Source organism: Nycticebus coucang, chromosome 3, assembly GCF_027406575.1.
Source record: "Nycticebus coucang isolate mNycCou1 chromosome 3, mNycCou1.pri, whole genome shotgun sequence".
NCBI lineage: Eukaryota > Metazoa > Chordata > Mammalia > Primates > Lorisidae > Nycticebus > Nycticebus coucang.
The window spans coordinates 67907959-67923225 of NC_069782.1; the positions used below are offsets into that span (position 1 = coordinate 67907959).

General features: G+C 44.2%; 1 protein-coding gene across 8 annotated transcripts in view; it reads left to right on the plus strand.

Annotated features, from left to right (window-relative positions):
• Positions 1 to 827: 827 nt before the first annotated feature.
• The window catches only part of ZNF333 (zinc finger protein 333), a 45538-nt gene continuing 31098 nt past the window's right edge, over positions 828 to 15267 (plus strand). For 2 of the 8 annotated variants that reach the window (XM_053584952.1, XM_053584953.1), the window contains exons 1-6: positions 1067 to 1113; positions 3032 to 3074; positions 4143 to 4266; positions 6719 to 6801; positions 10976 to 11092; positions 12503 to 12590. In XM_053584952.1, coding sequence (XP_053440927.1) covers positions 3072 to 3074; positions 4143 to 4266; positions 6719 to 6801; positions 10976 to 11092; positions 12503 to 12590 — 415 coding nt within the window. In that variant the 5' untranslated portion in view covers positions 1067 to 1113; positions 3032 to 3071. Of the gene's footprint in view, positions 896 to 977; positions 999 to 1066; positions 1114 to 3031; positions 3075 to 4142; positions 4272 to 6718; positions 6802 to 10975; positions 11093 to 11472; positions 11573 to 12502; positions 12591 to 15267 lie in introns of those variants that run through there. The other 6 variants (XM_053584954.1, XM_053584956.1, XM_053584950.1 and 3 more) reach the window with 5 other exon arrangements.

Consider the following 15267-nt stretch of genomic DNA (forward strand, 5'->3'; position numbering starts at 1 on the left):
CTTACAATAAACTAAGCTAGAGATACAGTAGAGGGTGTCCCAAAAGTCGCCCATATAGTTGCCTACATAGGGAAAGTGGGAAATTGTACTTAAATGTACCTTTATTTACAGAATATTCATTACAAAATTTTACAAAATATTTTCTACGTGTTAGCCAACTCTTTGTAAAATAACAGTGTAATATACATATAACATTCAAAATATGTGTTAATCGGCTACTTGTTTTATCAGTAAGCCCTCTGGCAACAGTAGGCTATCAGTAGTTACGTTTTGGGGGAATCAAAAGTTACACGTGAATTTTCCACTACAGGAGGGTAGCACCCCCAAATACCTCCCCGTTGCACTCCCAAAACTCTCCCCCCTTCAAGTTTCAACTATATAAAAAATATAGACAAACCCCCCTTAAGTAGGGCACTGAATTGGATTAACCTATTGATAAAGGTGAAAGGGGGTGGATAAGGCAGGAGAAAAGGTTAAGTGAAATACTTAATAGCTCTAAAGAGCCCTGTGGGTGGAAGTACACCACCACTCAAGCTCAGGCCCCGCCCACTAGGTGCAAGCCCCTCCCCATTCTCCGCCCCATCTCTGTTTGACGGACCTAAGCTCCGCCCCAGCCCTGTCCATGGGCTCGAGGTCTGGTCGTACCCTCTTCTAGAGCCTAGCCTCAGAGCCCCCGGGGTAAGAAAACTAGAATCTGTCCTCTGAGGCTGCGTGAAGGAGGGGTTAGTCTTTCTACCGCCGCCTACGTCCCTCTGGCCCCAAGAACTGGAGCCCCAGCCATTTCCGCTCCCAGCGGCCCCGAGAACGGAAGCGGAAGTACGCGTGGCGGTGGGTGGTGGCGGCAGTGCAAGCTTTGCTGCGCGCTGCGGTGGGAGTGTCTCCTGCGGGTCTGCAGGTGTGGCCTGGCCCCTCCGGAGGGCGAGGAGGGCGGGGAGGGAGTGGAGGACTTGGCGGGCGCCCGTAGGGGCCGACGGGTCAAGAACTGCAGCCCAGCTAAGGTGCTTCCTCCTTGCGGTAGTCGAGGGCCCGGCGTGAGGGCCGCACAACTAGGACCTCACATGGCACCCACTGCTCCTTCCTCGCTTTCGGTTATCCTCCAGTCTGGGAAGATAGGTCTGTCATCCTATCCAAAGGAAATTCCTGAAGTACAATCCACCTTCCGCAGCTCAGGAGTATGGTGACACCGACCCCGGTCTTCACCTGTCCTACCCAATTTGAAGCGAAAGTGTGTTCTTTAAGAGGGTCTTGCCCTACCTTTTGTACGCAAAATATTGCGGATCAGTAATTCATGTTTTATTTTACATTGTATTTAGTATCTTGCTTTGCAAGTGGAAAGTAAGGTCTGGGTCCACATGTGCAAATTGTGTCGAATGACTTGTCAAATTTATTTAAGAAATTGAATGTACCATTCATCAAGGGATGAATTCAATAATAGGAAAGGGATGAATTACATGATAGGAGGGTTTTTTTTTTTTTGGTAATTCTTTTGCAGTTCTTAGGTTAAGATCTGTTAGCATACGTTCTGTTCCTTTTCCTTTCTCTTAAGAGAGGTTTTAAATTGTGACTTTTACTTTGGCTGTGGGCATCAGTTTTTTCACTGGAAGGTGGGGGTATTTTAAGAAAAGCTATTTCTCAGTTATGTCACAGATGTTATTATCAAGGAAAGTAAGAGTTTCTTTTCAAATCGGTAAGCTTCAAAACCTATGGGACTTCAGGAAAAGATGCTATAACCCTTATTAGTATTGGAAATTCAAATTAAGTTGGCCATAAATAGAAAATATTTTTTAATATTTAGGGCTAGAGGTCACTTATACTGAGAGATGAGAAAAAAATGAACTTGAGGAGAATTAAGCATCAGATTTCTGTTTTATGAGTAAGGTGTTTATTTCCAAAAGGAGTATAAGCTCTGCCTCGCCTTTTTGGAAAGAACCAGTACTATTTCATAGAAACACCTGAAATTGAGTGTTGTGATTTATATGGTATGATGAAAAGGCATTTAAGTGATTCTTATATTTTATTTTTGTGATATATTGTTGTTCTGTGTGTACGTATGTGAGTACTCATAGGCGTGTGTCTTAGGCTAGCTCTACTGAATTATTCTTGTGGAGTGTTGTTTGGCGCATCTTCACTGGGATGCCCTCAAAGAACAGGACCCAGTATATGAGGAAATAGTGCGACTGAAGTAGTTATAATGCTTGCTCTTGTGGAGTTTTCATTCTAGCTGAGAAGACAGATTTTAAATTAATAATGGCAAAGGCGATATGGAAACTCAGAAAAGGAAAAGTTGGAGTATTTGAGATGCCTGAAGGAAGTAGAATAGAGAGAATTCGATGATTGGTATATTCTCTCTACAGCATGAGCAGGGGTCTGCAAACTATGGCTTGTGGGCCAAATCTGGTCCAGTACTGGCTCATATAAATAAAGTTTTATTGGAACACATTCGTCCATGTGTTGTCTATGGTTGTTTTTGCATCATAGCCATATAGTTGAGTATTTGTGACACAGACCATATGGCCCACAGATCTTAAGACATTTACTATTTGGCCCTTTGCAGAAAAAGTTTGCCACCCCCTAATATATAAAGTACTTAATATTCAAGTGCTGTGATGGTGGCTACATATGGAATACTCAAAGAAGTGGACACAGGTTTATACTTATAAAGTTTGTGTCATAGTTGGAGAGAGAAGGAGGCAAAAATCACTTAAATATAAAATCACAACTGATAAGGGCAATGGAGGAAAAGTAGATAGAGATATTTTGAGGAAATATTAGAGGAGAAAGATCCTTTTTTGAGGTGGGAGGAGCCAGTAGAAATCACCACCTGCTATTGTCTGAAAGGTGGCTCAGGGTCCAATATGTTGCATATTGAGATAAATTCCCTGTAAGAATTTATTAAATTCCATGTAAGAGTTTTTAGCTTGGCTGTTCTGTTGGAGACCTACAAAAATGGAGTTATTTGGGCCAAGCCCTTGCTTGGTTTTCTGCTTTCATTCTCTACCCTTTACTTACCTCCATCTTTCTTTTATTGCAGGGAAGACACCTACTGAGACCTTAAACCTGGCACTGGTGTTATGGTGAGGAAATTGGGGGATCTAATGGTTTAGGAAGTAGATAACTATGTTCTCTAGACCCTGGCCCTTATCCCTAGACCACCCCTCTCCAACTGAGGAAGAAAGGGGAGGACATCTTTCCTTCTGTGCATGACCTCTAGAAACTGGTATGGGAGGCAGGTCTCAACAGCAGACCTTGGGGCTCTATGTTTAATTCTGGAGTCTGGCTGCAGAATGGGGCTGCCCCAGGGCCATCTTAACCATCCCTGGTGAGACCTAGTGAAAACACATGTGGCTGTATAAATTGAAATTGATTAAGATTCAGTAAAGTTAAAGACTCAATTTCTCAGTTGTCCCAGCCACATTACTCATGTACTCAACAGGCACATGTGCTGGTTGTCCCCTTTTTGGAAAATGCAGGCATGAAACATTCCCATCATTGCAGAGAGATAGTGTTGCTATGGAGAATACTAAAATTAAAAGGCCATCAGTTTCTCAGATACAATGGAAGTTCTACTTTCACAGGTATAAAGGATTATCCAATACTTATGTAGGCGTTGGGAGGAGTCCTAGGGACTTCACAAAAATTAAGAGGTCAATCCTGAATTTGTGATAAGGAGTTTAGGAAAAACTCCAAGCTGGGAAGGATAGGTGGTGCTGTCATGAGTCAGTAGTATGCAGGGAGGCTAAACTTACACTTTAGGATTTGTTCAAGTATTAAGAGAAAAATAAAACATTTTCAGCTTGGTGGGCCATATGATCTCTATTGCAACTACTCAGTCAAGTATAGGGGGATCATAATGTTCATGTGCAATTTTTTAAATTGTACACGAATATTATAGCCACCCTATATAATATAGCATAAGGACAGCCCTATGTAAACAAATGGATGTGGCTGTGTGCCAATAAAACTTTATTTACAAAAACAGGTGGTGCACTGGATTTTCTGCCCTCCTAGCATAGAAGGAGGAGTGCCCTCTCACTATAGAGAGAGTTCTGTTTCTGAACATCCTTCTCTAGTGATAAGAGAAGGATGTCCCACACAGTGGGTGGGGGTGGTCTTATTAAGCTGGAACATGTGTGCTATTTTAGGAATCAGTCACCTTTGAGGATGTGGCCGTGGGGCTCCTTCAGGAGTGGGCGTTGCTGGATGGTGTGCGGAGGGACCTGTGTAGATACATGATGCTGGATAACTACAAGATCCTAGCCTCCAGCAGTAAGGTTGGCATTACACGATTCTTTGTATACAAAGGTACTAAATTCTAAGACAGACACTGGCTTCCGTAGAGTTATAAAACTATCAGTTACATTGATTTCATTCTGTCTGTAGTAATGCCCTGTGTGGGTCTTACTGAACATGACAGCACCACCTATCCTTCCCAGCTTGGGCATCAGGGGTTAAAGAGGCTTAGCTCTTGAACCAGGGAGGAGAGGGTATTTGTGGTCTGATCTTTGTGAAAGAGCTCTACTGTTTATTAGCATTAGGGTGAGATCACCTTACTATCTGTAGTACTTGCTCAGCCTCACAATCTGAAGCTCATGTGGAAGCTAGTCCTGGATCAGAGTTTGTGGCCTCCTTCCCTCTGTCAGAACAAGCAGTCTTTCTCTGTGAGCAGGAACTCCACCGTGTAAACCCAGTCTGGTCCCACAATTGGGGCCTAGAGCAGAGCCAAGGGCAGAAAAATGAGGGATTCTCCAAGCCACAGGTGTAGGCGAGTCTTAGGCTGTCTGCAGATTTCCTACACTCGATTAGGAGCTATGCTCTAGGAAGTTAAGTGTCAGGCTGAGAGCATTTTAAAAGGTCCTTTATCCTGAGGGGTTATCTGAGTCTATTTGGGGTACGGTTTCTAAAGTTCCCTTAGCTTCTCTTTGTTGTAACTTTCTAGCTTTCCTTTCATACTTTCCTTTAGTCTCAGAAAAAAGATCTGTTAAAGTTTTTCTGTTTTTAAAAAATTGAGATATAACTCACCCACCATGAAATTCACCCCTTTAAAGTATTACAGTTTGGTGGGTCACAGTGTTGTATGGCCATTGTCACTATCTAATTCCATGACATTGTTATTATCCCCAGAAGAAACCACATCCCCCTTAGCAATCACTCCTCATTCCCTACCCTCAGCCCCTGGCAGCCACCAATCTGCTTTCTGTCTCTATGGATTTGCCCATTCTAGACATTTTCTATAATAGAATTATATACTACATAGCCTTTGGTATCTGGCTTCGTCCATTCTGTGTTGCCATAACAGAATGCCACAGTTCTGGGTAATTTATAAACATAGAAGTTGTTTATTTGGCTTATGGTTCTGGAGGTTGGGAAATCTAAGATTGGGGGGCTGCATCTGTTAAGGACCTTCCTGCTATGACATGGCAGAACACATCACATGGTGGAAAGCAAGAAAGGATTGAACTGGCTTCTATAAAAAGCCCACTCTCATGATAACTAAGCTTAATCCATTCATGAGAACATATCTCTCACGACCTAATCACTTCTTAAAGGTCCCACCTGTCAACACTGTTGCATTGGGGATTGAGTTCCCAGCAGGTGAACTTGGGGGAACACATCCAAAGTATAGCAGTTATCTGTATTCTTTCATTTAGCACAAGGTCGTTAAGGTCCATTCCTGTTGTAGCCTGAATCAGAACCACATTACTTCCTTTTTAAGGCTGAATAATTAATATTTCATTGTATGGATATGCCACATTTTGTCTATCCATTCATCAGCTGATGGACAGTTGGATTGTTTCTGCTTTTTAGCTATTGTGAATAATGCTGCTATGAACATTTATGTACAAGGTTTTATATGGACATGGTTATGATTCTCTTGTGTATATACTTAGGAGTGGAATTGGTGGGTCGTGTGGTAACTCTTATGCTTAACTTTTTGAGCAATCTTCAAGCTGCTTTCCAAAGTAGGTACATTCCCTCCAGTGGTGGATGTGGGTTCTGATTTCTCCACATCCTTTCCCATATTTATTGTCTAATTCTTCTTTAACACAGTGATTGCCATGCTAGAAAAAAAATTTTTTTCCCATCCCTTCCCATATTTATTAGTTTGCAGACCAAACTCCCATGTTCCCCCCTTGGTTAGTGATAACTCTAGAATAAATGTCATGGTAAAAAAAAAAAATTTTTTTTTTCCTTGACACCATGAAGTTTTATTATAACTGTAGAGTTTTGCCCACCTATCATGTAACATGTATGCTATAGCATGACAGTGTGAGTTGCCTGTGCACCATGAAGCTCCCACGGTAAAGAAACATTTAAGTTATATATGCTTCACAAGGTCCAGGGCTCAAAACTAGTGTAAGCTAAACATAACTTGCATGACAGTTAATATGTTAAATTTAACATTTCTATGTGTGTTATTCATCTAGTTACTTCTTACTTGTTCTGCTAACAACACTCCCTTTCTGGAAATATCAGTCTTAATCCTCAGCAACTCTTTAGCAAGGAAATGGCCTCTCATTTCTATCTCATTCCTATATGACTGCCATATTTCACACACATGCATACTCATGGATGCCTTCTTCCCTTTCAGTATCTTCCCAAGTTTAGGGTCAATATTAAAAGAAAAAAGCCTACGTACACCCCGCCCACATGTTATTTTTAATTTCATCCCACTATTTCTTTATGCAAGGGGTTAATTTTTTTTCCAAATTCATTTTAGACTGGGAATCTCAACTGAAACACAAAGAGTTGACTTCTGTGCAGAATATTTTGGAAGAAACACCATCCAGTGACATGCAAATGGTAAGATTAATGGGACATCCCAGGTTCCCTATTGCAGTAGAAGTTGAGGTATACATGAATTGGGAATCAATAGAGCTAGGAAGATGTTTGATGCAGGGTGAAGCGTTTCATGGGACCATCTGTGGCTCCTGAATTCGAGCAAACCCCTACTGTTCTCATGATTCTTTTTTTTTTTCTAGCAAATTCCCCCACATAAACATTTTTGCAAATGTGAGCCAGATATTGAGTGTGTGAAATGCAATTTATTCCTCAACAATTATCAGAAAAATGCCTTCTGGTAGAGAATCCCCGGGAAAATTATGAATAAGAGAAGGGCCTAGAGTACAAACAGTACTCAACTTTAATAACTCCTACAAGGCACATCTTGAACAATGCTGAGAACGTGTTCCAGGGGTTGGGGTAGGATCCCTGGGCACTGGCACAGATGTCGGTAAGCTTCCCACCATTGCTCACTTCTGGTCAGAGGCAAATTCTACCCAGAGAGAAGGCACCCAGTGAATTGATTGACTGATTGATTAACAGAGTCTCATTTTGTCATCCTTGGTAGAGTGCCCAGTGAATTTAATTGGAGTAGGAAAGTCTGGAGGAATTATATCCTGGGTCTGAACGAGAGAACTGACAAGAGGCCTCTTTGATTGTATAGAATATGGAAAACTTTTCATTCTAGACCCCACAGTGGGAGAAAACCCTTTTTGGTGTGAGAGAACCTTCAGAACCAGCTTGCATATTAGCAGTGCACAAAAAAACCCACACCGAGCTCAACTCCCATCGTCTTTCCTTTGGCCCTGAATTCCCTTTTACTTGAACTATAAGACCTTCCAGAATTTGGGTTCCCATTCTTGGAAGTTAGAGTTAGGGGTTGGCGAGAAGGAGGCACAGAGCCAGTGAGATCTCTAGATCCCTCATTCAGCGCCTATGTGTGATTTAGTTTTAGCATCAGGGAGTCAGAGATGCTTCACCCAGCAGGTGGAGTGGAGTGGCGTGTGTCAGAGGCACATGCCTCATTCTTTTGCTGGGGAAGCTTCCAGAGCATAGAAAAGCCTCAACTATGCCCAGCCTGGTGTAGGCTGCCTCTCCCAGGCCACAGCAGACTCCTGGGAAGCTGAGACCTCTCATCACTCCCCATGTCTTCCTCATCTTTGGTTTACATTCTTGTTTAGGTGGAGAATATCCTCTAGTAGTGCTTGGGAAAGGGTGCATGGTTTTTGAAACCTTGAGGTCTGAAAATGTCTTATTGGAGCTGCCTGGTGGCAGGATGTCATCTGGTGTGGTAGTTGCAGTGAACCCCATTACAGAGCATTCTGTGCACCATCACATAGCCCTCATTTATGACTTGTTGAATGAAGGAATGAACGCACAAGGTGTTGGGGAAGGCATCTCCACCCTTCATATCCCACTCTTACATCTTTCTTTCTTTTTTTTTTTTCATTAAACCATGGCTATGTACATTAATGTGATCATGGGGCACCATACACTGGTTTTATATACCATTTGACATATTTTCATCACCCTGGTTAAAATAGTCTTCCTGGAAAAAGTATCCAATGTACTCAGCTCTACTATGAAACTAAATTATAGCTTTCACATGAAGGCTATAACCCAACTATAGCACAAGACTATGGGGAAAGGGCCAAGGAAGAGGAAGGGAGGGTGGAGGTTTCGGTGGAGGGAGGGTAATGGGTGGGGCCACATCTACGGTGCATCTTAGAATGGGTACAGGCGAAACTTACTAAATGCAGAATACAAATGCCTACATACAGTAACTAAGAAAATGCCATGAAGGCTACGTTGACAGTTTGATGAGAATATTTCAGATTGTATATGAAACCCACACATTGTACCCCTTGATTGCACTAATGTACACAGCTATGATTTAACAATAAAAATAAATAAATTAAAAAAAAGTAGCCTTCTTGGCATTTTCTTAGTTATTGTATTAAGACATTTATATTCTACATTTAGTAAGTTTCACATGTACCCTTGTAAGATGCACCGCAGGTATAATCCCACCGATCACCCTCCCTCCGCCCATCCTCCCCTACATCTTTCTTGATTAGTGGATGGACTCCAGGAGGAAGGGGAGAGGGAATGAGCCACGAGGGTCAGGTGTTCCCTTAATTTCTGTGGGTTTTCTCCTCTCACTACAGGGATCCAGCTCCTTCCCCAGACCTCCACATCCAGCCTGGCAGGTTCGTCAGTCACACGTACCGAGTGTGGCAGGGGCAGGACTTCCTTATATCAGAGCCTCAGGAAAACAAGCAGTCACAGAATGTTTGAGCAGGCAGAGCGGTTTACTCAGGGACACATATTTAGGGGAACTGAACAGTGCACCCTGAAGACGTACAGCCCGTGAGCAGTAGGGGTAGATTGGAGCTGGCCTAACCCCAGAAACTACAGACTCATTGCCAGTTCTGTCACCTGAGGGTCACCCAGCCTGCACCTGGATCGAAGGTGCTGGCCCTTCAGGTAGTCCTTCTGGGCCATGCTGGGTGTCACTGGGCCATATAACAATCATTGAGGCCCCATGTGGCAACTCTCCGGCATGTGGGAAAAATTACTGTTGGCCAGAGACAGACCAAAGCCCAGTGGCCTCCCTGGGGTCAGCTTGTCTAGCGGAGGGCCAGAGAGGAGAGCTCAGGGAATTTCTCTTGGAACAGCTCCAGGGAAGGCTGAGGAAGTGGCTTCTCCAGGTTCAGCGTTGCTCCTGTCCCCAGGTTACTTTTGTTCTCTTCTAGATCCTCAGTGCCCACACTGGCAGGGCCCAGCACATATTTTTTCAACAAATAGGCTAAATGCCTAAAAATAGTGATTTGTGTGAAAATTAATCTGATGCAAACATTTGTCTCAAAATGTATGTGTGGGTTTTGATTTATAATACTGAGAGGTCAGCGTCATTGGAAGGAGAAGTTTTTGTTTTTGTTTGTTTGTTTGTTTGTTTTTAGAGGTAAGGTCTTGCTCTGTCAGGCAGGCTAGAATGCAGTGGCATAATCACAGCTCACTGCAGCCTTGAACTCTTGGCCTCAAGCAGTTCTCCTGCCTCAGAGCTATAGATGTGCACCACTATGCCAGAAAAATTTTAAACTTTTTTATAGAAACAAGGTCTCGCTGTGTTGCCCAGGCTGGTCTCAAACTCCTGGCCTCAAGTGATCCTCTTACCTTGGCTTCCCAAATTGCTTGGGTTGTAAGTATGAGCCACTGTGCCCATCTGGAAGGAGATTTTATTACTTACTTGGTGGAAAAAGCAGGCTGTGTCACGCGGGGCCACATGGGGAAGAACCAGGATCAGCCTAGAGGCAAAAAGGAGTGAGCAGGAAGCCCAGGACTGAGCCTTTACTGAAGTTTCCACAGGAAAGATGAGGCTGGATGGAGGAAACAGCTTAGGATTGGGCAGTTTGAGTAATCACTGGGGTGTGCCCTGGGGTATAGCGCTGCCCCTGATTGTTAAATTCCTGATCCTGGGTGTGTTAGGGTAGGAGAAATACCGGTGGGGGTGTGTGTGAGAGTTAGATGAAGAGGAGGTGCAGAGTATGGGCTTACCTCTCAATGAAGTAAAACATCTTGGCTATTAGTCTGGCCATCTGAGAAGGACTGATGCCAAATAGACCAATGTAGACTCTAAGAAAACACAGAACAACATTCACATTCAGAACCAAGGGCTCCTGACCTTTCTTTCTTGCTTGTTTTTGGGTGGTTTAAACAACAGAAATTTATTTTCTTACAGTTTTAGAGGCTGGAAGCCCAAGATCAAGGTGCTTCAGGCTTGGGTTGCCTCCTGAGGCCTCTCTCCTTGGCTTGCAGATAGCCACCCTCTCGCTGCTTATTCATGTGGTTGCCCCCTCCCTGTGCACACACCCTAATTTCCTGTAGTAACATGTTCTACAGTAGCTCTGTAGGCTCTTGACCTAACCTCTGTCCAGGGCCCCCTGAACCAGAAAGGGGTTAATTCTTCTCTGCTTCTGTAGCATGTTCATTCTCTGGAGACCTTCCTCGGTTGGTGGCTGGTGCCTGCAGTGGACTGGGGGGGAATCACCAGGTCTGCAACTACCAGATGCCAGACCTATCCTGTGTGCCTGCACTTCTGATGGCACTAACCCACCAACAGAAGATCTGTCAGGCCAAGAATAGCTGTTATGCCACCTCTGTCCTGCTCAGCACCCTCTTTGCCTTTTCTTAGGGCCTGAGGCTGTTCCCAAAGATGCAGGTTGAACCCTCAAGGGGAGTGAGGGGGACACTATTACCTCAAGAAGTCTGGCCAGCTCTCCAGGAGTCTCCTTGGTCTCTGAAATGGATGGTAAGCCTGGGAGGTGGTGTGCTGTGAGGGTGCCAGCCGATTTGGGGAGGGAGATAGGCAATTTGGCCTACATTTGGGAATGGGGAGTGTGCAGGATGCCCAGGCTGTGGGCTCCAATTGTCTTTCTGCATTGAAAGCAGTTGTCACTAGGGTAGGGGAAGGCCCTGGAGTGAGTTCTGGGGCAGGGGCTGGCCCCTGGCCCCTGGGCCCTGCTTTTCCTACTCTAGCCTTTCTTCCTCCAGCCTTACTTCTGTTCTCCTAGCCCACCCCTTCCATGACTTTGAAACTGACAGGAACCAGTAGGTCCTGTGACCTGGAGGCTGGGCGATGAACAGCTGGAGAAGACCTCTTGACTCAGGACCCTGGGTTTCCTTACCTAGATGGGGAGAGAATGGGACAGGAACACTTGAAGGCACATCTTGAGTCCTGCCTTGAGGAGAGACCTCCTCCTACCTGCCCCTGCCCTTCATTTCACCTGAGGTACCTGCTGCTTATACTTCATACCTGTTACCAATTCCTGCTAGTGTCACCTCCAAAATTCAACCCACCTCGGTTTGTCCCATCCCTGTTGCCACTGTCACCCTTCCTAGAGCCACTGTTATTTCTCCTGGCCTCAAGGACTATTCCCGATAGGATCCTAGGCCTCACCTTGGTCATAGAGGCCAGAGGGATCCCTTAGAAATGCAAATCAGGCCCAGTGCAGTGGCTCACACCTATTATCCTAGCACTATGGGAGGCTGGGCAGGAGGATTGCTTGAATTCCAGAGTTTAAAACCAGCCTAAGCAAGAGTGAGATGACATCTCTACAAGAAATAGAAACATTAGCTGGGCATGGTGGTACATACCTGTAGTCCCAGCTACTTGAGAGGCTAAAGTAGGAGGATCACTTGAGCCCAGGAATTTGAGGTTACAGTGAGCTGTGATGAGGCCGCTGCACTCTTGCTTGGGCAACAGAGTGAGACTCTATCTCCAAAACCAAACCAAACCAAACAGAACCAAACTGAACCAAACCAAACCAAGTCAGAGGAGAGTCCATATCTTTATTATCAGCCTCTCATTTGCCCAAGTCCACCTCCAAGCTGCATCTTCCTTCTACCACTCCAGCCTCCTGGCCATTCACCCTGCCCTCCTTCCACTGCTAGAGCCTCCTCAGAGTATGCCTCCTCCCCATCTCCCATGGGGGGACCCTCTCTTCATCTCCTTTTGGAGTGGAACTTCTATCATAGTGAACTTCTATCACTATATTTGAGGTTAGGTAAATCTCAACAAGGTGAACAGGGTGTATTCCTTCTTTTACTAATATGTTCCTCAAAGCAGCACCAATCATGTAAATTCAGTTAGGGTGAACAGGGTGAACGGATCCCGTTGGGTGTTTTACACTAATCTGTGATCCTTGTTGCTCTTGTTCAGGGACAAAAGGCAGCTGGGCAGTTTCAAAGGATGGTGACATTGGTCCCCATGTTGGGCCACCGGGACCAGTGGATGGATGGGGCTTTTGGTGAGTACCATGCCACGTGTAACATGTGGCTCTGCTGTCCTGTGTTCCATCTGGAAACTTGTATCCCATCCCACTTACATTTCCTCTGACTGCAGTCACTACCATGGTACCATAGGAGAAAATTCCTAACGCCATCTCTCATTAGTTTTGTATTTAAGAGGAAAGGTACTTTTGGTCTCAGATCTTTCTGTTAAGAAAGAGGAGACCTATACAGCTGCAGCAAAGGCCAGACTTCTCTTTAGGCTATGTGAAATTTTTGAGTACACAATTATGTTGAGTTTGAAAATTACAATTGAATTCACTATAAATGGATGTTTTTTTTTTAATTAAATCATAGCTGTGTACATTAGTATGATCATGGGGCACCATACACTTGGTTCATAGAACATTTGACACATTTTCATCACACTAGTTAACATAGCCTTCCTGGCATTTTCTTAGTTCTTTTGCTAAGACGGGGTTTAACTAAGCTTTTCAGAGCTACTTCTTCTGAGAAGTGGGGGAAAAAGTTAATTCTCAAAGACAGCTAACATTTTAGCTTTAATGGCAAGCTGTTTTTATTCTTCCAGTTTGCCTTCTAGTAATACTAATAAACTGTTTCTTTAAAATGTCACCCACTCTGGAGTTTGAAATTGAAAGTGTTATAATAGTGACAGGAAGTAGTTTTTAGATTTAGGTTACATATTGTTCTTTGGTGTAGTTTTGGTATATTCTGTGCTGGACTTTTGTCACTTCTTAAAGGGGGTATGACTATTGTCCCTTAGTGAGATGGACATCAGGAAGCAGGTGCAAAGAAAACACTGACTGCTCCCAGTGGAGCTCAAAGTCTGACTGGATGGTCAGATTTTGAAATGAAGACCAGAATAAATGGAGGCTTTCATCTTGGGGGATGAGGAAGAATTCTGGGGAAGAATGGATATTTAAGCTTAGACTGGGTTTCTCAGCCATAACACTACTGACGTTGGGGCTTGATTAATCTCTGTGGTGGGGGCTATCCCCTGCATGGTGAATGTGCATCACTACCCTTAATTCATTAGATGCCAGTAGCACTTTCCCTGTATTAGTTTGCTAATTAGAGATGCCATATCAAAGTACCACAGACTGGGTGGATTAAATAGTAGAACTATATTGCCCCACAGTTCTGGAGGCCAGAAGCTCAAATCAAGGTGTCAGCAGGTTTGGTTCCTTTTGAGGCCTCTGTCCTTGGTTTGTTGATGGGTGTCTTCCTCATGTGTTTTCACATCATCTTTCTTCTGTACAAATGTGTGTCTACATTTCCTCTTATAAGGACTCCAGTCATATTGAATTAGGGCCCACCCTACTGACCTCATTTTAATTTTGACTTCTCTAAAGGACTCTTATGTCAAAATATGGTTACATTCTAAGACACTTCAAGATATAATTTTTTTTTGAGACAGTCTTGCTCTGTTGCCCAGGCTGGAGTGCTGTGGTCTCATCCGACCATACTGCAGCCTCAAGCTTCTGGGTTCAAGTGATCTTCTCACTTTAACCTCCCAAGTAGCTAGAACTACAGGTTCATGCTACCATGCTTGGATAAGTTTTCCAGTTTTTACAGAGACAGCATGTCATGCTTGCTCAGGCTGGTCTCAAACTCTTGGCTTCAGGCAGTCCTCCTGCCTCAGCCTGCCAGAGTGCTAGGATTACAGGTGTGAGCCACTGCACTTGGTGATTCAACATGTTTTTTTGCAGTACAGTTTCGCTCATAACACATCTCTAGTCATGATAAGCAAAAATATTTATAGATGCAATGGACTGAATTATGCTCCCCTCCTCCCAAATTCATGTTGAAGCGTTGGACCCTCCTGGTGACTGTATTGGAGACTGGCCCTTTTAGGTGTCTAAGGTTAAATGAGGTTATATGGATGGGGCCCTGATATGATAGAACTGATGTCCTTACAAGAAGAGGAAGAGGCCTGAAATGTGTCTACCACATGAGGTACACAACTAGAAGGCAGCCGTTTGCAAGTGAGGAAGGGAGTCTTGTCCAGAACCTAATGATGCTGATGCTCTGGTCTCAGACTTGCAGCTTCCAGAACCATGAGGAAAATAAGTTTCTAATATACCCAGTCTATGATACTTTGTAATGGCAATCTAACACCAGACATTGCCAATTGTCTTTCCTGCGTGACAAGCACTGGCTTAGACCATAACGATTTTGGTTTCATTTAGTTTGGCCTGGTGTTGGGCTGTTGGGAGGTTTGGAGAGAAGATTTCAGGCCTAGAAATAATACTGGTAAAATCCCTCAGAAACAGAGAGCCTAGTGTGTCCAGGGCCCACGAAAGGCTATGTGAAGGAAGCAAAGGGAAGTAGAGAGTAGTGTGAGCTGACTGGAGAAGGAGCAGGCTACAGATCATTCAGAGCTTAGAAGCATGGGCAGAGAACAGTGGCCCATGTTCTGAGGCCACTGGGAGCCAGTGGTGCTTTTAGGTGAGAATTACAATGACCCGGTGATTTTAAAAGAACCCTCTAGCACGTGAGAGGAGGATGGACCTCAGTGAGGATACCAGTGGTGGGTGAAGGCAGTTATGGATAGAAAGGTGGTAGTCTAAACTTGGGGGTGAGTGTGGTGTAGGTGGCTAGGATTCCCTAAGACCACCCCAGGTTCTATGAGGACTCACAGATCTCAGCATACAGTCATCCTCATGGCTCTGACTT